Below are 24000 nucleotides of genomic sequence, written 5' to 3'. Positions count from 1 at the left end.
TTTATTACAATTCTGCAGAATTTACCTATGATAATAGTTAATGATACTGGCCTGTAGTTTAGTGGCTACATTTTATCACCTTTATAGATGAGGATTACACTGGCTTTTTTTTCCATTTTTATAGGCACTCTTCCTTCTTTCAATGAACTATTTACCACATTTCAGATTGGATCCACCAGTTGGTCTCTACATTCTTTCAATACCTATCTTGACACACCATCAGGTCCTATTGCTTTTCTAACATTTACGTCACTCAACAGCTTGAGTCACTCAACAGCTTGTAGATTTCATATTTTTCCATCTTAATTTCATGTAACCCTTCATTTGACACTCCAATGTAGGTGCTACAAAATCTGCTTAATTTTTAAATACAGGTTTAAAACTCTCATTCATAATGTTGCTCATCTCCTTGTCATCTTCATATGTCCTTCTGCCTCTTTTTAACTTAACAATACTATCTCTATATTTCATTTTACCATTTATGTATCTATAGAAAAGCTTAGATTCCACTTTACATTTGTTCACCATATCCTTTTTAAAGTTCCTTTCTTCTTCTCTTCTTATCCTAAGATATTAATTTCTTGTTTTTATATTCTTTATTTCCTTCATTCCACAGCTTCACCTTTTTCCGTGCCTTGTCCTTGTCCTTTTTGGCCTTTGCACATCTGGCATTATACCAGCTATGCCTGCTCATTTTCACTTTGTACATCAGTACAAATTCAAATACTCCCTCACTGTACTTATCTAATAGTGCTTCATATTGTCTGTACATCCTTGTTTCAACAACTTTTAAAGTTCTTCAAAATTTGCCTTTGCATAGTTTAGTCTGCCATTTCTGTATTATTCTTTCCAATCCTTTGCTTTTATTACTTTTAATTTAACCTCTATTACAACATGATCATTTTCCCTAATAGGGACAGATACTTCATATTTAGGCTGGATTCCGGCTTCCTAGTAAACACTAGGTTAAGCACTGAAGGCTGCTCCTCTGTACCTTGTATCTTCATCTACTTACTGCTCTAATGTATTCACAATTGCTAACTGCATTATCTCTTCATTCCATAAATCTGCATCCTTCCCTACCAACTCCTCCCAATTTACATTCTTGCAATTAGTCACCTTATTTGTTTTTCTGATCATATTTTCCAAGCATTTCTATACCTCTTCTTGCATCTTATGCTCATTTGTCTTGGGTGCTATATAAGTGATTGTAATATTTTTCTTTTTCTTTTCACTGTCTTTAACTTCAATGCACAAAACTTCTTCCATCTCATTGCCATATTCCACTTCAACAAAGATATCCTTCTTCACCAATATTAATGCTCCTCCCCTGCCTTTATATTTTCTATTTCTCTTTCAAATGTTGTATTCTTCCTCTTCAAATTTTATTTGTATTTCCTCTTTTAATCTGGTCTCTGTTAAACATACATCAGGTTTATCTTTTAGATAAAAGATTGAGAGTAGCCAGCAAAGCAGACATCTACATATATGGACACTAGTGATGAGGCCTGCACCATGATCCACAGCACAAAAATGAGTCTGAAAAGATTACCTGGGCACCGTTCCTGGTTGTAGCTTCCAGCAAATGAGAGAGAACATTGGTCACCAGCAGATCCTGTGCCTCTAGTTCCTGCAGCCACCACTGCTCACACAGAGACACAATAGCCAGCTTAACAGAACCATTAAATGCTGCCAACATCTCGTGCAGTAACACTGGGAAGAGAATGAAAGACTTGTTGAAATATCTTGGTGTGGAATGTCACAAACTGAAATAACAATGGTGCTGTAGGTGTTCTTCCATATGACCTGCTGTCTTTTTTTTTTTTTTTATGTAGGAAGGAAGTGTGTGTCTGGTATTAAATGTGACACAACAAAGATATATCTATGTAGTGTATTTGCTGGCATATAAGACACACCCCTATTTTACAAGGATGTTTTGTGGAAAATTTTTTTTTTTTTGTTTCATCATAAATTTATTGAAAAAAATTGTAGTGTGTGTGTGTGTGTGTGTGTGTGTGTGTGTGTGTGTGTGTGTGTGTGTGTGTGTGTGTGTGTGTGTGTGTGTGTGTGTGTGTTATATAAGAGGGCCACTGGCCAAGGGCAACAAAATCTTTTAATAAAAAGAAAAGCCCCCTTAATGCCAGTTCCCAAAGAGATGTCAGGTAGAATGCTAAAAAAGCAGAGGATAAGTGCCTTGAAACTTCCAATCTTGAAAGAGTTCAAGTCATAGGAAGGAGGAGATACAAAACCAGACAGAGAGTTTTAGAGTTTACTGGAGAAAGGGATGAATGATTGAGAATACTGGTTAACCCTTGCATTAGAGAGGTGGAGAGAACAGGGATGAGAGAAAGAAGAAAGTCTTGTGCAGCAAGGCTGTGGGAGGGGAAGCATGTAGTTAGCAAGATTAGAAGAGCAGTTACTGTGAAAATACCAGTAGAAGATAGCAAGAGATGCAATATTGTGGTGATGAGAAAGAGAATGAACACAGTCAGTTAGAGGAGAGAAGTTGATAAAATGAAAAGTTTTTTTTATTTCATGCTGTCTAAAATAGCGGTGAGTGGGACTCACCTCCTACATGTGAAGCATACTCCACACATCCACACATGGACAGATAAGGCCCCTGTACAGAGTCAGGTGTGTGTGTGTGTGTGTGTGTGTGTGTGTGTGTGTGTGTGTGTGTGTGTGTGTGTGTGTGTGTGTGTGTGTGTGTGTGTGTGTGTGTGTGTGTGTGTGTGTGTGTGTGTGTGTGTGTGTGTGTGTGTGTGTGTGTGTGTGTGTGTGTGTGTGTGTGTGTGTGTGTGTGTGTGTGTGTGTGTGTGTGTGTGTGTGTGTGTGTGTGTGTGTGTGTGTGTGTGTGTGTGTGTGTGTGTGTGTGTGTGTGTGTGTGTGTGTGTGTGTGTGTGTGTGTGTGTGTGTGTGTGTGTGTGTGTGTGTGTGTGTGTGTGTGTGTGTGTGTGTGTGTGTGTGTGTGTGTGTGTGTGTGTGTGTGTGTGTGTGTGTGTGTGTGTGTGTGTGTGTGTGTGTGTGTGTGTGTGTGTGTGTGTGTGTGTGTGTGTGTGTGTGTGTGTGTGTGTGTGTGTGTGTGTGTGTGTGTGTGTGTGTGTGTGTGTGTGTGTGTGTGTGTGTGTGTGTGTGTGTGTGTGTGTGTGTGTGTGTGTGTGTGTGTGTGTGTGTGTGTGTGTGTGTGTGTGTGTGTGTGTGTGTGTGTGTGTGTGTGTGTGTGTGTGTGTGTGTGTGTGTGTGTGTGTGTGTGTGTGTGTGTGTGTGTGTGTGTGTGTGTGTGTGTGTGTGTGTGTGTGTGTGTGTGTGTGTGTGTGTGTGTGTGTGTGTGTGTGTGTGTGTGTGTGTGTGTGTGTGTGTGTGTGTGTGTGTGTGTGTGTGTGTGTGTGTGTGTGTGTGTGTGTGTGTGTGTGTGTGTGTGTGTGTGTGTGTGTGTGTGTGTGTGTGTGTGTGTGTGTGTGTGTGTGTGTGTGTGTGTGTGTGTGTGTGTGTGTGTGTGTGTGTGTGTGTGTGTGTGTGTGTGTGTGTGTGTGTGTGTGTGTGTGTGTGTGTGTGTGTGTGTGTGTGTGTGTGTGTGTGTGTGTGTGTGTGTGTGTGTGTGTGTGTGTGTGTGTGTGTGTGTGTGTGTGTGTGTGTGTGTGTGTGTGTGTGTGTGTGTGTGTGTGTGTGTGTGTGTGTGTGTGTGTGTGTGTGTGTGTGTGTGTGTGTGTGTGTGTGTGTGTGTGTGTGTGTGTGTGTGTGTGTGTGTGTGTGTGTGTGTGTGTGTGTGTGTGTGTGTGTGTGTGTGTGTGTGTGTGTGTGTGTGTGTGTGTGTGTGTGTGTGTGTGTGTGTGTGTGTGTGTGTGTGTGTGTGTGTGTGTGTGTGTGTGTGTGTGTGTGTGTGTGTGTGTGTGTGTGTGTGTGTGTGTGTGTGTGTGTGTGTGTGTGTGTGTGTGTGTGTGTGTGTGTGTGTGTGTGTGTGTGTGTGTGTGTGTGTGTGTGTGTGTGTGTGTGTGTGTGTGTGTGTGTGTGTGTGTGTGTGTGTGTGTGTGTGTGTGTGTGTGTGTGTGTGTGTGTGTGTGTGTGTGTGTGTGTGTGTGTGTGTGTGTGTGTGTGTGTGTGTGTGTGTGTGTGTGTGTGTGTGTGTGTGTGTGTGTGTGTGTGTGTGTGTGTGTGTGTGTGTGTGTGTGTGTGTGTGTGTGTGTGTGTGTGTGTGTGTGTGTGTGTGTGTGTGTGTGTGTGTGTGTGTGTGTGTGTGTGTGTGTGTGTGTGTGTGTGTGTGTGTGTGTGTGTGTGTGTGTGTGTGTGTGTGTGTGTGTGTGTGTGTGTGTGTGTGTGTGTGTGTGTGTGTGTGTGTGTGTGTGTGTGTGTGTGTGTGTGTGTGTGTGTGTGTGTGTGTGTGTGTGTGTGTGTGTGTGTGTGTGTGTGTGTGTGTGTGTGTGTGTGTGTGTGTGTGTGTGTGTGTGTGTGTGTGTGTGTGTGTGTGTGTGTGTGTGTGTGTGTGTGTGTGTGTGTGTGTGTGTGTGTGTGTGTGTGTGTGTGTGTGTGTGTGTGTGTGTGTGTGTGTGTGTGTGTGTGTGTGTGTGTGTGTGTGTGTGTGTGTGTGTGTGTGTGTGTGTGTGTGTGTGTGTGTGTGTGTGTGTGTGTGTGTGTGTGTGTGTGTGTGTGTGTGTGTGTGTGTGTGTGTGTGTGTGTGTGTGTGTGTGTGTGTGTGTGTGTGTGTGTGTGTGTGTGTGTGTGTGTGGGAGGGGGGAGGGGGAACTGGCAGAGATGACACAGAACTTCATTGAAGCAGTTTTAGCAAGAGATGAGATGTGAAGTTTCCAGTCTTGATTAAAGGTGAAGGGCAGACCAAGGATCTTCAGTGTAGAAGAAGGGTACAGTTGAGTGTCACTGAAGAAGAGGGGATAGTTGTCTGGAAGGTTGTGTCAAGTTGATAGATAGAGGAATTGAGTATTTGAGACAATGAACAATACTAAGTTTGCTCTACCCCAATCATAAATTCAAGAGAAATTGGAAATCAGGTGTTCTGTGTTTTCTCTGCATCAGCTGTTTATTTCTTGAAAAGTTGGACATCTATAAAAAGATGTGGAAAAGAGCAGGGTGGTAACATCAGCATAGGAGTGGATAGGACAAGAAGTCTGCTTTAAAAGATCACTGATGAATAATAGGAAGAGAAAGAACACTGAGGAACACCACTGTTAATAGACTTAGGAGAACAGTGACCATCTACCACAGCAGCATTAGAACGGTCAAAGAAGAAACTTAAGGCAATTTATATATATATATATATATATATATATATATATATATATATATATATATATATATATATATATATATATATATATATATATATATATATATATATATATATATATACAGTAAAATCCCTCTCATCCGGCATTCGAGTATCCGGCAGCTTCAAGTATCCGGTACATTTTTCCCTGAGCCTTAAAATCAATAAAAAATCAATGTGTACTCATAAAATCGATTAAAATTCCCGCGCGAGGCATACTTTGTCCCTTCACCACCAGAGTGCACTGCTTTGCGCCACTTGCGGCCCACTGCACTGTTTTACTCAGTGACTCAGTCACTGAACAGTTAGCATGAAAATTGAGATTGAAGACAGCAAGAGATGCAAAACTGCAGCAAGGAAATAGAGGCTGAAGACAGTCAGTTAGAGGAGGAGTTGATGAGATGAAAAGCTTTTGATTCTCCCCCTGTCTAAAACAGCAGTAAGAGTGGAACCCTGACATACATGTGAACCATACTTCATACATGGGCAGATAAGGTCCCTGTACAGAGTTAGCAGCTGGGGGGTGAGAAAAACTGGCAGAGACGACTCAGAACACCTAACTTTATAGAAGCTGTTTTAGCTAAAGATGTGATGTGAAGTTTCCAGTTTCAATTATAAGTGAAGGACAGACCGAGGATGTTCAGTGTAGAAGGGAACAGTTGAAAGTCAATGAAGAGGGGATATTTGTTTGGAAGGCTGTGTCAAGTTGATAGATGGAGGAATTGAGTTTTTGAAGCACTGAACAATGTTTGGTCTGCCCCAATCAGAAATTTTAGAAAGATCAGAAGTCAGGCCTTCTGTGGCTTCCCTGTGTGAACTGTTCCCTTTCTGAAGGGTTGAATATCTAGGAAAAAATGTGGAAAAGTGCAGGGTAGTATTGTAAGCATAGGAGTGGATAAGACAAGAAGTTTGGTCTAGATCACTGATGAATAATAGGAAGAGAGTGGGTAACAGGACAAAATTGTGAGGAACACCACTGTTAATAGACTTAGGAGAAGAGTGACCATCTACCACAGCATCAACAGAATGGTCAGAAAGGAAACTTGAGATGAAGCTACAAAGAGAAGGACAGAAGCTGTAGGAGGGTACTTTGGGAGTCAAAGCTTAGTGCCAGACTCTATCAAAAGCTTTTGTTATGTGTAAGGTAACAGCAAAAGTTTCATCAAATCTCTAAAAGAGGATGACCAAAACTCAGTAAGGAAAGTCAGATCATCAGTAGAGCAGCCTTGACGGAACCTATGCTGACGATCAAATAGAAGGTTGTGAAGTGATAGATGTTTAAGAATTTTCCTGTTGAGGATAAATTAAAAACTTAAGATAGGCTGGAAATTAAAGCAATAGGACGGTAGTTTGAGGGAGTAGAACGGTCACCCTTTTTAGGAACAGGCTGAATGTAGGCAAACTTCCAGCAAAAAGGAAAGGTAGATGTTGATAGACAGAGTTGAAAGAGTTTGACTAGGCACAGTGCGAGCATGGAGGTACAGTTTTAGAGAACAGTATGAGGAACCCCATCAAGTCAATAAGCCTTCTGAGGCTTGAGGCCAGTGAGGACATGGAAAACAATACTGCTAAGGATTTTAGTAGGTAGAATGAAGTAGTCAGAGGGTGGAAGAGAAGGAGGAACAAGCCCTGAATCATCCAAGGAAGAGTTTTTAGCAAAGGTTTGAGCAAAGAGTTCAGCTTTAGAAATAGATGAGATGGTAAAGAGTTTTTAGCAAAGGTTTGAGCAAAGAGTTCAGCTTTAGAAATAGATGAGATGGTAACAGTGCCATCAGGCTGAAATAAAGGAGGAAAAGATGAAGCAAAGTTATTGAAGATGTTTTTGGCTAGGTACCAGAAGTCACAAGGTGAATTACATCTTGAGAGCCTTTGATGCTTTCTATTAATGAAGGAGTTTTTGGCTAGTTGGAGAAAAGACTTGGCACAATTCCAGGCAGAATTATAAAGCGCCTGAAATTCAGGTGATGGAAGGCTCAAGTATCCTTTGTGGGCCACCTCTCTATCATGTATAGCACGAGAACAAGCTGTGTTAAACCAATGTTTGGAAGGTTTAGGTTGAGAGAAAGAGTGAGGAATGTACGCCTTTATACCAGACACTACCACCTCTTTTATGCGCTCAGCACATAGAGATGGGTCTCTGACATGGAAGCAGTAGTCACTCCAAGAAACATGAGCATAATACCTCTCCAGGTCCCCCTAATTAGATGAGGGAAAATGCCAGAAGCACCTCTGCTTTGGGGATTCTAAGGAGGAATTGGAGCAATAGGACAAGACATGGATATGAGACTGTGATCAGAGGAGCACAACGGTGAAGATAGGGTGATATCATAAGCAGAAGGATTAGAGGCTAGGAAAAGGTCAAGAATGTTGGGTGTATCTCCAAGACAGTCAGGAATATGAGTATGGTGTTGCGACAGTTGCTCTAGGCCATGGAGGATAGTTAAAGGCTAATTCAAAAGGATAATCAGTGAAGGGAAAGGTGAGCCAAAGCTGGTGGTGAACAATGAAGTCTCCAAGAATGGAAACCTCTGCAAAAGGGAAGAGAGTCAGAATGTGCTCCCCTTTGGAAGTTAAGTAGTAGAAGAATTTCTTATAGTCAGAGGAGTTAGGCGAGAGGTATATAGCACAGATAAATTTAGTTTGAGAGTGACTCTGTAGTCGTAGCCAGATGGTGGAAAACTCTGAAGATTCAAGAGCATGGGCATGAGAGCAGGTTCAGTCATTGTGCACATAAACACAACATCCAGCTTTGGAGTGAAAATGAGGATAGAGAAAGTCGGAGGGAACAAAAAGGGGGTTACTGCCAGTTGCCTCAGACACCTGAGTTTCAGTGAGGAAAAGAAGATGAGGTTACATAAAGTTACATAGAAAAACAGGCCACAAAAGACTTTGCAGTCCTCATGAGGTGATCTGACCTAGGACTACTAAGATGATAGTAGAAGAAAAGGAGAGGAAAGCAGAAGGCTCTCTCCCCACCCTCCACTCTCTCCAGCATAAACTGTAAAGGAAAACAGGTTGGAAAGAAATACCTAATGGGGTTAGAGAAGAAAAAATCCAGAGGAAATTTTATAGGAAGTAAAGAAAATAGATGAAATGAGGTGCCCCCATTTCCTGAAGGCAAGGAAGTTAATCACTAACAAACAAACACTGTTAGATGCGGATTGCTGGCAAAATGTCTATTAAGACGGCATTTAAAAGTCTCATCGGTGTTGCAGTTTATTACAGCTTGAGGAAGCCGATTCCATATATTTACTACTCAATTGAAAAAATCATTTTTTGATTTGTGAGAACTGAAGGATTTCCCAACAATTCTGCAACTGTTTCCTTGCGTGTAATTTGAAGAGTCTATCATGAAATATTTACCGCAGTCCATGTTATCAATGCCTTTGATGATTTTAAACACCTGTATTAAGTCGCCTCTTAGTCTTCTTTGTGTTAATGGGAAAAGATTTAATTCTTTAAGAAGCTCTTCGTATGATCTGTTTCTAAGGCTTGGTATAATTTTTGTTGCTCTACGCTGAACTCTTTCTAACTTATCAATGTCTTTCTGGTAGTAGGGGCACCATGCTTGAACGCAATATTCCAAAAGGGGATGGACTAAAGAGTTATACAAAGTGAGGATTGTAACCTTAGATTTATATTCAAAAGATCTGCCGATTAAGGTAATTAATTTATTTGCTTTCTTTACAACTTCTGAACATTGTTGGCTAGGTTTTAAGCTACTCAGTATTATTGCTCCTAAATCAATTTCGTTTTCAACACTTTTAAGTTGGGTACCATTTCAAACATACTTTGCTTTCTTGTTTCTATAACCTATATGAAGCACTTTGCACTTATCTGCATTGAAACTCATTGTCTAGATATTTTTGCATATCTATTACTTGTTTGTTAGTGACTATGGAATTCACTATTGTGGTGTCATCAGCAAACTTTCACATTATACTGAAAACACCCTCATCTATGTTGTTAATATAAACAAGGATTTTTTTTTTTTATGTAGAAAGGACACTGGCCAAGGGCAACAAAAATCCAATAAAAAATATGCCCACTGAAATGCCAGTCCCATAAAAGGGTCAAAGCAGTAGTCAAAAATTGATGAATAAGTGTCTTGAAACCTCCCTCTTGAAGGAATTCAAGTCATAGGAAGGTGGAAATACAGAAGCAGGCAGGAAGCTCCAGTTTACCAGAGAAAGGGATGAATGATTGAGAATACTGGTTAACTCTTGCATTACAGAGGTGGACGGAATAGGGGTGAGAGAAAGAAGAAAGTCTTGTGCAGCAAGGCCACGGAAGGAGGGGAGGCATGCAGTTAGCAAGATCAGAAGAGCAGTTAGCATGAAAATAGCAGTAGAAGATAGCTAGATATGCAACACTGCGGCAGTGAGAGGGAGGCTGAAGACAGTCAGTTAGAGGAGAGGAGTTGATGAGACGAAAAGCTTTTGATTCCACCCTGTCTAGAAGAGCAGTATGAGTGGAACCCCCTAGACATGTGAAGCATACTCCATACATGGACAGATAAGGCCCTTGTGCAGAGTTAGCAGCTAGGGGTGAGAAAAACTGGCGGAGACATCTCAGAACGCCTAACTTCATAGAAGCTGTTTTAGCTAAAGATGAGATGTGAATTTTCCAGTTCAGATTATAAGTAAAGGACAGACCGAGGATGTTCAGTGTAGAAGAGGGGGACAGTTGAGTGTCATTGAAGAAGAGGGGATAGTTGTCTGGAAGGTTGTGTCGAGTTGATAGATGGAGGAATTGAGTTTTTGAGGCATTGAACAATACCAAGTTTGCTCTGCCCCAATCAGAAATTTTAGAAAGATCAGAAGTCAAGTGTTCTGTGGCTTCCCTGCATGATATGTTTATTTCCTGAAGGGTTGGACGTCTATGAAAAGACGTGGAAAAGTGCAGGATGGTATCATCAGCGTAGGAGTGGACAGGACAAGAAGTTTGGTTTAGAAGATCATTAATGAATAATAAAAAGAGAGTGGGTGACAGGACAGAACCCTGAGGAACACCACTGTTAATAGATTTAGAAGAACAATGACCGTCTACTACAGCAGCAATAGAACGGTCAGAAAGGAAACTTGAGATGAAGTTACAGAGAGAAGGATAGAAACCGTAGGAGGGTAGTTTGGAAATCAAAGCTTTGTGCCAGACTATATCAAAAGCTTTTGATATGTCCAAGGCAACAGCAAAAGTTTCACCAAAATCTCTAAAAGAGGATGACCAAGACTCAGTAGGGAAAGCCAGATCACCAGTAGAGCGGCCTTGACGGAACCCATACTGGCGATCAGATAGAAGGTCGTGAAGTGATAGATGTTTAAGAATCTTCCTGTTGAGGATAGATTCAAAAACTTTAGATAGGCAGGAAATTAAAGCAATAGGATGGTAGTTTGAGGGATTAGAGCGGTCACCCTTTTTAGGAACAGGTTGAATATAGGCAAACTTCCAGCAAGAAGGAAAGGTAGACGTTGACAGATAGAGCTGAAAGAGTTTGACTAGGCAAGGTGCAAGCACAGAGGCACAGTTTCGGAGAACAATAGGAGGGACCCCATCACGTCCATAAGCCTTCCAAGGGTTTAGGCCAGCGAGGGCATGGAAAACATCAGGTCGTAAGACTGATCCTTGTGGCACCCTGCTGGTTATGTTAGTCCACTTCCATGCTTTTCCATTTATTACTACTCTTTGTTTATGGTTGTTCAGCCAGTTTTCAACCCATCTCAATACAGTGTGATTTTCGTTTAATCAGTAAACGTTTGTGAGGGACTTTGTCAAAGGCCTTTTGAAAATCAAGATATATTCTACTGCTTTACTCTCATCATACTGGTTCAGAATATCATAGAAGTCTAAGAGGTCTGTCAAACAAGAGTGTTTGTTACAGAAGCCATGTTGAGTATTTTTAAGTAAGTTGTTTTCTTCTAAGTGATTAACAAGTTTATCTCTTATTAGTGCTTCAAGCATTTTGCATATGACTGAGGTTAAGCTAATTGGCCAGTAGTTACATGGTAAAGATTTATTGCCTTTTTTTGAAAATCGGAGTTACGTTAGCAGGCTTCCATTCATCAGGCACTGTATTGAACTGCAAGGATTTACTGAACAATACAGTTAGTGGTTTAACTAATTCAGATTTCTCTTCTTTTAAGATTGTGGGATGAGATCTTGTTAGGCCCAGGTGACTTGCTTACTTTAAGTTTAATGATGCATTTTGACACGTCACTTTGTTATATTGATGCTGCTTAGGACATTGTTGTTATTAATTTGGACTGTTGGCACTATAGAGATGTCACTGAGGTCTTCTGCTGTAAATACAAAGACAAAGACAGTGTTTAGAATGTTACCAATTTGCTCTTTGTTGTTGGTGTAATCTCCGTTTATGTCAATTATGGGTCCAATAGTTGAATTAATCCCTCTTTTGCCTGATAGCAATAAAATTCCTTTGGGTTCATTTTACTTTGGTTCGCAACACATAACATGGTGGACCTTACGCTGTGTTTGATTAACTTCTTTGCTTTACACCTTAACTCAACGAATTTAGTGTGTTCTTCGTTATTACTGAAGGATTTTAATCTGTTATGGGCATTTCTCTAAGCATGCAAGCATTCAGGTTTAGAAGAGAGGTGGTTCTACAGAATGAAAATCAATCTTAGACTGCAAATGCTGCAGAAGTTAATGAAGAAAAAGTTGAGGTGGGTCTCAAGACACTTAAGGTTGATACCAGAAGAGCAGTTCGACCTGGAGACATTTGTGGTGTTGTGAAACATTCAGTGAGGTCAGGTTAGGTCTAATGAAAAGTTTACAGCATCCCCTGATTCAGTGTTTAAGACATCACTGGGAGTAACAGAGAGAGAGAGAGAGAGAGAGAGAGAGAGAGAGAGAGAGAGAGAGAGAGAGAGAGAGAGAGAGAGAGAGAGAGAGAGAGAGAGAGAGAGAGAGAGAGAGAGAGAGAGAGAGAGAGAGAGAGAGAGAGAGAGAGAGAGAGAGAGAGAGAGAGAGAGAGAGAGAGAGAGAGAGAGAGAGAGAGAGAGAGAGAGAGAGAGAGAGAGAGAGAGAGAGAGAGAGAGAGAGAGAGAGAGAGAGAGAGAGAGAGAGAGAGAGAGAGAGAGAGAGAGAGAGAGAGAGAGAGAGAGAGAGAGAGAGAGAGAGAATATAGCTAATCTACCCCTGTTGCAACACAATGCAGTCCTTTTCCTACACCTGACTGGACCCAAGGCAGAACCTCACACTAAGGCTTTCAGGAGTGCCTCCTTTCATGCATTCAACAAATGCTCTCCACTCTTCCCTAGTACCTGCAAACACTTCCTCGTTCTAAAAATGCCTCCTGCATCTAATGCTCTCTTGACATTGTCTATCTATCCAGACTTCACCTCTGCCTGACAACTTTCACATTCAATTAATTTATTCCCTTCCAGTAAATTGTTATTGAAATTAGTAAGTATATCAAATGTGCTAAATAAATATTACTTACATGTCATCTCCAACATCTTTCCAGGGATGAAGGTAGTGCCTTCCTTGAAGGTACTGATGTATATGTGGGCAAACTTCACAATTCCTTCAAGTAGTTTCTCATTGTATTTATTTGTAGATTCCTGATGAGATAACAAGTGATTAAGACAAGTTTCAATATGAAGAGAGAAAAAAAAAATGTAATCAGTCACTTTATTTTTTATTTAGATGAGGTCTAAGAGATCTTATTGTTTTTCTTAGCATTTATCTTCCTATCACTGTATAGATATCTAACTGCAGTTATAATTCACTATGTAACAATTTCTTTTATGTTTTGTCCCTGACCTCAAACCATAATTTTTCAGTTATTTCCATCTAAACAAAATAGAAAAAAGTTATTTTGATCCTAAAACTTTGCTTTTGTGGTTAAAACAATGAAATTACATTTTTGCCTTATTTCATTATAGTATGGGTTACTATTGTTTTTCATGTCAGGTAAAGACCTTTGCAAAATCTCAAGTCCTTATCTAATTACTTTAGAAATGTTGCAAATAACTTAAAACAATGAAATAAAGAATAGAAAGATATAATGAACTTTGAACAGAGATATCAATGATCCTTCAATGAAAATATGATGGGAGACTACATTTCTAATTTTAATAAGATCATTTTTGAACAGACCAGATCTAGCAAGAAATTTTTCATATTTGGAAGAATTTGCTTACATTTCAGAAATCTCAAATCTTCCAGAATGTTCTACCAGACACTTTTAGAAGTTTCTAGAACATTTTAGAACATTCTATTCAATGTAAATATTTCCAGAATATTCTAGAACTTTCTAGAATACAGGAGAAATATGTAAAAGTATCAAAAATTTTCTAGAATGATTTAGAATATTCTAAAGTAGGTTCAAGAATATTCTAGAAAGACTGAGAACACTCCGGAACACATTCTAGAAAGACTAAGAATATTCTAGAGTACTTCTTGACAATATAAAAGTAAGAGCTTGCAGATCACCAATCAGTTCTGCTTTGGCTGCCTGAGAAGACGCATCACGAGAAGTGAAATGCACACAATATCAAACATGAGCCATTGGTGAATCCTCAAAAGGTTTTGCTTCTTCCACTACACATCAAACTGGGTCTCATGACAAGGAGTCTGCTGCCTTCAAATATCTTCAAGACTTCTTTCCTAAGCTTTCAGAGGCAAAGATGAAAGCTGAGGCATTCAGGGCATATTCAGAGGAACAAGGGGAGTGCTTCCACTAAGATACAATGAACTTTGAACATAGATATCAAGGATCCTTCAATGAAAAGAAGATGGGAGACTACATTTGGGGGTTCATATGTGAAAGTGATTTGTTGTGTTCATGCAAATCAAGAAAAACTGTTAATTTTTTATCCTAAAAATTAGGTTCTTAAGTTTTAAAATAAATTTTTGTCATTTGAATTTTTTTTTGTCAAAAAAAAAAAAAAAAAAAAAAAAAAAAAAAAAATGGTGAAATTTTGCTATTTTTGGGCAAAAAATAATTCCAAAAGCCACAAAAAACAAGGTCTGACAGGAATAATGAATATTTTCTATTGCTTTGCAATGAAGAGTTGGAAAATAACACTTGCTTGTCAAAGACAAAAATCATGTTACACAGTGATAATCAATTTACCATACCAACTGCACAAACTGAATGAATGCTTAAGATTTGGCACCATGCCTACCCTTTTCTGCATGCCTGTATGTTACTTGACAAAACATAAACCTACAAACACACACACACACACACACACACACACACACACACACACACACACACACACACACACAACTCGCCCAGTCCGTGCCACCAGACACCACAACAAGATAACGCCCCTAAAGGCGCTGCGCACGGACCAGTACAGACTCAGCGCGATTCCCACCATGGTGCGAGCTATCAATCAATAGTCCCTACTAGATTGGACTTACCTTTAGGATTAATGTTAAGTATTTCCCCACCCCCTATGTACATTTTCAGTTTGTTAACTGCCTAAATAATAAACCGTTTATTATTATCATTATCATTATTATTATTATTACACACACACACTGGGACCCTATCTAGAAGGCAAAAGAAGACCCATGAAAATAAGACTAAAATCACAAGCAACAGAAGAGATACTAGAAAGAACATCCAAACTAAGAGAAGTACAAGATTGCAAATATGTATACATTAAGAAAAACAGACATGAAGAACAGAAAAAAAATGAAAGAAATGTACAAAGAGGCTAAAGAGAAAAATTAATCAAGAACAGACTAAATTTTGGGGGAGTTTTGGGAGACAGTGATGAAATGGTACATAAAGGAAAATAAATGAAAATAAAAGAGAAAAATAGTAAAATGAAGGACTGAATGTGATGTATACAAACATAAACAGACTGTTACACAGGACACTGGAATTACAAGACTATTTAAAAGAAAAGAATCCGAAGGTGGAGTGTTTAATGGAAACAAAAGCTAAAAGAAGAAAATCAGATTATCATTAACAATAACTACAATATGTGGAAAAGAGACAGGATTGGTAAAGGAGGGGGAGGTGTAATAATAACAATAAGAAATGAGGTGAAGACGAAAGTAGTGAAATATGGGGAAGGAAAAGCAGAAAAAGTGTTAACTTGGAGGATAATGGAGAAATACTGATGGTAATAACAACCTATATACCACCCAAAACAAATTCTTGGAGCAGGACTGAGAAAATAATAGAAGATACCATTCAGTGCTTGAGTAAATTAATCAAAAGTAATAAAAGAGTATTATTGGTTGGTGACTTCAATTGCAAAGAAATAAATTGGGAAATGTTCTGGGTAGGAGGAAATAAGACTGCATGGGGAGAAAGATTTCTGAAGCTATGGAAAACACAATGATGACTTAATATTAATGAAAGGAATCAACCTAATTAAAGAATTAAGATATGTGTGCCCCATGGGAAAAAGTGACCATGTAATGATATAGAGACTGATAATGATGTCAGTGAAGAGGATGAATCATACAAGGAAAACAGGAGAAACTATGGGAAAACAAATCAAAATGATCTTAAGAGATTCTATGAAGAAATGGACCAGGAAAAGCTGAAAAGAGCAAATGATGTGGAAGATCAAGTATGACATTTTTATGGAACTATATTAAACAGGAATGAATAAATATGTCCCACTACACAAATCTAAAGAAAAATAAAAACAGGTGTGGTTCAATGTAAGATGTGGAGAGAGAGAGAGAGAGAGAGAGAGAGAGAGAGAGAGAGAGAGAGAGAGAGAGAGAGAGAGAGAGAGAGAGAGAGAGAGAGAGAGAGAGAGAGAGAGAGAGAGAGAGAGAGAGAGAGAGAGAGAGAGAGAGAGAGAGAGAGAGAGAGAGAGAGAGAGAGAGAGATAACAAGAAATCAATATGTGAAAGTAAGGAGAGGAAGAGAAAGGATAAGAAAAATATAGTTGAAAAGTGCAAGCACAAATCAAAACTGTTTTACAGATTCATAAATGGAAAAATTAAACTAAAAGAAAAACTAAAAAAGGTTGAAGGATGGAAATTAAATATATGCAGACTCCAAAAATATGAAAATTGCTAAAAAAGTTTCAACAAGTTTTCACAGAATCAGAATTTAAAGAACCACAAGATGAGAAGACAAAAAAAAAAAAAAAAAAAAAAAAAAAAAAAAAAATGTGGGAAATTACAGTAATCAAAGAAGTTTATAAAATGATGGAGGAACTGGAAGAGAGAAAAGCAACAGGACCAGATGGAGTGTCAAGTTTCATTTTAAAAGAGTGCAGGAAACAGTTAATCAAACCAGTATGACATAATAAGGTGTTCAATATCAACTGAAAGACTGCCTAAAGAATGGAAGAGAGCAGACATTGTGCCAATTTATAAAAGTGGAAAGAAGGAAGAACCACTAAACTACAGACCAGTATCAATGACCAGCATAGTATATAAGATCTATAAAAAAAGTGATAAAGAAACAGTGGACAAAATTTCTAAAAAAACATGATATAATAACAGAAAAACAGTAAGACTTTAGACAAAAGCAATCATGTGTAACAAATTGATGAGCTATTCAAGAGTGACTGATATAACACAGGAGAGGGATGGATTGTGTGTATTTCAGAGAGAGAGAGAGAGAGAGAGAGAGAGAGAGAGAGAGAGAGAGAGAGAGAGAGAGAGAGAGAGAGAGAGAGAGAGAGAGAGAGAGAGAGAGAGAGAGAGAGAGAGAGAGAGAGAGAGAGAGAGAGAGAGAGAGAGAGAGAGAGAGAGAGAGAGAGAGAGAGAGAGAGAGAGAAAATTCACAACAGGCTACTATAGAAGCTAGAAAACATAGAAGGATTAAATGGAAAAATAATAAATTGGATGGAAAGCTACTTAAAAGAAAAATAAATAAGAATGGTAGTAAAAGATGGAAAGTTGAAATGGAGAAAAGTAAACAGTGAGTACCACTTGGTGCTAGCACCAACACTTTTCCTGATCTATACAACTGATATGCCTAAAGGAGTAAAGAGTTACATGAGTTTGTTTGCAGACAATGCAAAATTACAAAGATATATAAGAAACAAAGACTGTGAAATTCTACAAGAGGACTTGAATAAAATCTGGAGTAAAATGGAAGATGAAATTTAATGTGATAAAATGTCATGTAATGGAAATGGGGAAAAGTGAAAAAAAGAGACCAAAATGGACACTTAAAATAGGAAATGAAGAAATAATAAAAGTACAAGATGAGAAAATTCTGGTAGTGATAATACAGGATAGTCAACAGTCAGAGAAACATGCAAAAATATTCAGATACATATAAAATGGTGAGAAATATTGTAACAGCATTCTACTGCATGGATAAAAATATAATGAGAAAGATAATTACCACTATGATTAGACCAAAACTGGATTATGCTGAATCAGTGTGGTCTACCCACAAGAAAAAACATGTCAAAAAAATAGAAAGGATACAAAGGATGGCAAAGTAGATGGTTCCAGAATTGGAAGAATTAATATAGACAGGTTAAAGGAAATGAATCTGCCAACATTGGAACAAAGAAGAGAAAGGGGAGATTTAATACTGATATATAAATTGTGGAAAAGAGAAGAAACTAATGAGAAACTATTGCCAAGAGAAGAAGGAAATACCTATTTCATGTGAGGCCACAGGAAAAAACTAAGAAAAGGAAGATGCTTAAGTAACATAAAGAAATATAGTTTCCCACAGAGAATTATAGAAGTTTAGAACAAGCTAAATGAGGGTATAGTATCAGCAATGAGTGTGCACAAGTTTAAGGAAGAGCTGGACAAGTGTAAATATGGAGACCAGACCACGTGAATGTAGCTCAGGCCCTGTAAATTACAACTAGGTAGTAATAATAATAATAATAATAATAATAATAATAATAATAATAATAATAATAATAATAATATAATAATAATAATAATATAATAATAATAATAATAATAATAATAATAATAATAATAATAATAATAATAATAATAATAATAAATAAATAAATAAATAAATAAATAAATAAATAAAAATACCACATGAAAATATTAAATGTGGCTATGATCCATCCTAGACTAGAGCATTTTATAATGATGTGGTCCAAAGAAAAAGAAAGTCATAAACAAGCTTCAAAGAAAACAAAGAACAGCTATGAAGATTCTTCCTAGTCTTGCTGGTTTGTCATATGAAGAGATGTTGGATTAATTGGACTTGACACCATCAAACAACGGAATACAAGGAAGTCTAGACAGCAACAGACCATGAGGTCCTTACTAGGCTATCTGAGTAACTACTCTATGCTAAGAGGAAGAGGAAGAGAAACAGAAGACTTGATAGCAAAGACAAGAATGGAGGCATTGCAGCACTATCTAGATATGGCAAATTCAAAAGGATATGATAAAAATCAGAAGAAAAGATGAAAGGACACAGAGAAATACAGCTTTTCCTACCAGCATATTGATTAACAGAATGATGCCATAAAAGTATAATAGAAAATGTTAACATTTTTCATGACTAGTGATGATCAATATGCACGCATGCATGCACGCATGCACTCACACACGCACACACGCATGCTCACATGCACTCATGCACGCACGCACGCATGCACGCACACACACACACACACACACACACACACACACACACACACACACACACACACACACACACACACACTCCAATGCCTTTTGAAGTAGTCAATACCTGGTCTTTGTTGTTTGTACCAGAGGCTGCAATTTCTTCATTCTGATTGTGGTGCTCTGCCACAAAGGCTGTCACTTGCTCATCAGCCCAAGCCTGAAGGCAGCCCCAGACATGCTTAACTTCACCACGGCTCAACTCCAACACCACTTCCTCCAGGTCTACAGTCTTACGTTTCTTCTCCTACAGAGAGAGAGAGAGAGAGAGAGAGAGAGAGAGAGAGAGAGAGAGAGAGAGAGAGAGAGAGAGAGAGAGAGAGAGAGAGAGAGAGAGAGAGAGAGAGAGAGAGAGAGAGAGAGAGAGAGAGAGAGAGAGAGAGAGAGAGAGAGAGAGAGAGAGAGAGAGAGAGAGAGAGAGAGAGAGAGAGAGAGAGAGAGAGAGAGAGAGAGAGAGAGAGAGAGAGAGAGAGAGAGAGAGAGAGAGAGAGAGAGATGCAAAATAATACTGAGAATCATATTCAGCCATTAGTGATCTCTGTCTATTTTCTGTAGCCCCTAATGTGTTCAAATGTTTTATACTAAAATTTTATAATTATATATATGTATTGTTAAGCAACATTGTAGAGTTCAATCCAAATCATAATGACACAGTAAAAACAAAGTTAAAGAAGAAATCTATTCACATTTATTTTTAATCTAAGCATTGCTCCAATTTTGAGATGGGTGTCATCTATTGTTTGTTTATATATATATATATATATATATATATATATATATATATATATATATATATATATATATATATATATATATATATTCTAAGAATAATGGTTGCAAGTATTTCTTCTTTCATGAGGGACCTGCAGGGATAGAATTACTATAATTATTATAATTACTAACTTTTTTAATAGTAGTCATGGTCAAAGATCAGCACTCACTTCCAGCTCAGTGTTGCCTCTTGATTTTAAGTCTACTGACCAGCTGACATTCTCCTTACAAAGCACAACAACTGATAGATTCTTACCAGATCACAGAAGTGAGTATTGAGGGAAAGATATGAAGCACAGTGAACATAGTAGGTAAAATAATTACTGGCAGTGACTTTAACACTCCTCTCCCTTCCTAAATATGTGGTTAGGGGCTCTTCAGTGGTTCAGTTTTGGTACAGTTCATGAGGCAAGAATGAACTTTCCCATCAAAACCTATCAACCTACTTTCCCCGTCCTTATTTTTCAACACCCACCATTCCCATCCCTGCCTCACCTGCTCATCACTCATGACAGTTACTTCCACTTTCCTGCCCATTTACAAATTATTCTATTAAATGGACAATGCATTCAACCTCTTAACAAAATATACAAGTGTGTGTCACCTAAAACTTACCCACTCCTGGTCCCTTCAAATGCTGCAGGTTTTTATGAATGATCGTCATTTAACAATGTGACCTTGATCATCTACTGTCCATGCATAACTAATATCCATTACATGTAATTTTTCAATACCAGGAAAATACCAGGAAAATGATCGTCTTTTAACAATGTGACCTTGATCCTCTACTGTCCATGCATAACTAATATCCATTACATGTAATTTTTCAATACCAGGAAAATATCCAAGGGAGTAAGGAAACCTCAAGATCCGGATTAATTTTGCCTATGATCAATACACAACGTATGACAACAGTTTTCACTACAGCTCTTAATTAAAGACTATGGATCGCATTCTTTAACATATTTACACCTTTTCTTGCTTGACTGATTTTAATAGGCTTTACTGGAAGTTAGTTAGGTTTTCAAGGATGTTTTTATGATCCTAATGATGGTTAAAAAAGAATGCTGCACCAGTAAGAGAAAAAGCCCATGAAAAGGTGAATGATCTGTTGTGGCTTTTGAAAATACGTCTGGTAAGGGCCCAGAATGTTTCAGAATACAGGCATAAAATAAGTCTCAATGTAAAGCCAGCACATAGCAAGGTCAGTAATACTTACATGGCCTTGAATGAGGCTGAGGAAAGGAGCTGGCTGGTGTCCTTCCACTGCCTCCAGCAGCTGCTGTTTGGCTGTCATGCTTGTAGTGGTCATGGCTGAGGAAAGAACTTGTTCTAAGATTGGTGATGGATGGAACATCTTACTGGTTTTAATATTTATCTTCTCTCATACTACCAAAGAAACATTTAGGACCTTATAAAACTTTCATACAAGAGAAGAGAGGGAGAGAGAGAGGACACTCATGAGGCTGCTCCGTACAACAATCAAGTACTTGTGCTCAGGGGTGCTTCCTGCGAAGCTACTTGTGCCAGTGGGATGTGTTAGTGACAGTGTTTGTGTGGAAAAGGTTACAAGACAAAAAAGTGATTCCCTGTGGAAAAAAAATAAATAATAATAATAATGAAAAGTGAGTGACGCGTGAATAGGCCTACGATCTTATTCGACCCCAGACACCCGCCGACCCGTCTGCCCTGACCTGCCCTGCTCCACTTACCCCTAGGGTTGCCAGGTCTCACCTCTCTCTTTCCACCCGTGGCTTGTTACTTATGGTTACGACAAGTCAACAGCGCGGGGCAATAACACTGTATAACAATGAAAAAAAAAACGGAAATGAGACTATCCTTTTCTAGAGTTATTTTTTGCGTAGATTACGAATGTAACATCCGTTTCTTTCTGTGACCCTCCAGTTCTTCGTAAATAGCAGTGCCTGCAATGTCTATCTGAACGGTATTTTTTGTTGCTTTTACCATTTATATAATTTTTCACATAGCTATGTGTTTTTTTTTCTTAACAGGATACAGAGTTAAGATGCCTAGAGAATGCAAGAATTCGTCAGACAAGTTTTGTTATACTCGTATATGTGGATCAGTTACATTAAGGCAATACAAGAGACAGTTGACTCAACGTGTAAAGAAACTTTATGAGCTGTACTTTGGATGTAAAGTGGGTGACCAGGACAAAAGCTGGGCACCTCACATACTCGTATGTTGTGTCAGGTGTACAAGTTCCCTTTCTGCCTGGGTGAAAGGCAAAGGGACTGGCCTCATGTTTGGCATACCAATGGTCTGGAGGGAGCCAAAGGACCACTCAACAGATTGCTACTTCTGCTTAACGGATATTAAAGGTGGGTATTCAGTGTTTATTTTTTACTGTTTTTATATATATTTTCAAGAGATGTATCAATAAAAAGATCGAAATACATAATAAGTTGCACTTCCACTATTTTTGCACGTGATCACAACCAATAGTATCCATTTTTAGTCTGATTTTATTTTATTTTCCTGCAGGTCACAACAGAAAAGGCAAGAAATCTATCATGTATCCAGATCTTCAGTCTGCTATTCGCCCAGTTCTACATTCAAGTGATATTCCTGTACCACAGCCGCCCTCTGAACTACCAAGCGATGACACGAGCAACTCAGATGATTCAGAATCTCAAGATGCAACGTATACGACACAACTTGAATCTGATAAGAAACCACACCTCATCACCCAACCAGAACTCAATGATCTAGTTCGTGATCTAACACTTACTAAGCAACAGAGTGAACTCCTGGCCTCACGTTTGCAACAATGGCACCTGTTGGATGAAGAAGCTCGAATTACAGTATTTAGGAAGCGTTCTGCAAATCTACAGGATTTCTTCACTTTGAAAAACAACTTGACTTATTGTAATGATATCAGAGGCCTATTCAGTGCCCTTGAGCTGTCCTATGAACCCAATGAGTGGAGGCTATTCATAGATGGATCCCTTTACAGCATAAAAGCAGTTCTGTTGCACATTGGGAACACCATGCCTTTAGTTCCAGTTGCTTACTCAGTCATTTTAAGAGAGACATATGAGAACCTTGCTTTTATTCTAGACCGCATAAGTTACAAAGAGCATGAGTGGTTAATTTGTGCAGACTTGAAAGTAGTAGCCATACTTAATGGGCTACAAACTGGATACACCAAATTTATGTGCTTTCTTTGGAAGTGGGACAGTAGGGCCAGATCAGAACATTATATACGCTCAGAATGGCCATCTCGGGAATCTATGAAGCATGGATGCCATAATGTAATTCATGAGCCACTAGTTAAGAAGGAAAAAATCATTTTGCCACCACTGCATATAAAACTAGGCCTAATGAAGCGATTTACCAAAGCACTGCAACATAACAAGCCATGTTTCCAGTATCTCAAAGGGATCTTCCCTAAAATTAATGATGCCAAGATTAAAGAGGGTATATTTGTAGGCCCTCAGATTCGCAAGCTTATAAATGATGAGGACTTTGAGGCGACAATGGATGAACCTGAGCTAGCGGCCTGGCATGCATTCAAAGATGTATGCAAAGGGCTTCTGGGAAAGCACCAAGAGTCCCAGCGAGAGCGTAAAGTGGAGAGGCTAATCAAATGCTACCAAGATCTCGGATGCAATATGTCACTGAAGATACACTTTCTTCATTCTCATCTGTCCTTCTTCCCAGAGAACGCAGCAGATGTGAGTGATGAACATGGAGAGAGGTTCCACCAAGATATAGCATCAATGGAAAACAGGTACAAGGGAAAATGGAGCCCTGCTATGCTGACTGACTTCTGTTGGAACCTGAAGCGTGACACGCCTGAGACGTCTTATAAAAGAAGTAAATACTAGATTGTAGGTTAATACATTATATAAAACTAACAAACATTATATATTAATTAAATAAATACAATGAAGACATTTAATCTGACTTTGGGAGCAAAATACATTTATGGAATCTTGGAAATCTCTATTAATTGCATAATTATTAAAACAGGATTTACAAAAAATTGTGATGTGGCATGAAATTTTTGTTATCAAATTTGAATTCAGCACACTGAACTTCATAATAAAACGCACATGAGAACTATGTTTTCTTCTTAACCCTGAAATTTGTTGTACAGTGTAATCAGCCACCTCTGAAAACATGTGAGTAAACAGTGACCAGTGTTTAAGTGGCTGTGTATTGTCCAGATGTGACTTAGTTGTGAACTGGGGTAATAACCACTCTCCCACCCAGGCCGCCGCGCTCCCTGAATTACCAAGGGAATCCACGTCGCTGCCGGGAACACCAGGAAGATGACGGAACACAAGACCATCGAACGGCGGAATCTCTGCAGGTTTCGTCCCCCTACCCACCTCCCCCCCTCTCTC

The 24000-nt window shown here is 38.8% G+C and overlaps 1 protein-coding gene across 5 annotated transcripts in view; it reads right to left on the bottom strand.

Annotated features, from left to right (window-relative positions):
- The window catches only part of LOC135113142 (condensin-2 complex subunit G2-like), a 107770-nt gene that overhangs the window by 43987 nt on the left and 39783 nt on the right, over nt 1–24000 (bottom strand). For all 5 annotated transcript variants that reach the window (XM_064028233.1, XM_064028243.1, XM_064028219.1 and 2 more), the window contains exons 2-5: nt 20847–20941; nt 18924–19103; nt 12741–12861; nt 1553–1713 (exon numbers count right to left, since the gene is read on the bottom strand). In XM_064028233.1, the coding sequence (XP_063884303.1) occupies nt 1553–1713; nt 12741–12861; nt 18924–19103; nt 20847–20939 (555 nt within the window). In that variant the 5' untranslated portion in view covers nt 20940–20941. The remainder of the gene's footprint in view (nt 1–1552; nt 1714–12740; nt 12862–18923; nt 19104–20846; nt 20942–24000) is intronic.

The sequence above is a fragment of the Scylla paramamosain genome, chromosome 2, assembly GCF_035594125.1.
Source record: "Scylla paramamosain isolate STU-SP2022 chromosome 2, ASM3559412v1, whole genome shotgun sequence".
NCBI classification, from domain to species: domain Eukaryota; kingdom Metazoa; phylum Arthropoda; class Malacostraca; order Decapoda; family Portunidae; genus Scylla; species Scylla paramamosain.
The sequence above is the reverse complement of the archived record's forward strand: the minus strand, read 5'-3'. Positions and strand labels throughout refer to the sequence as shown.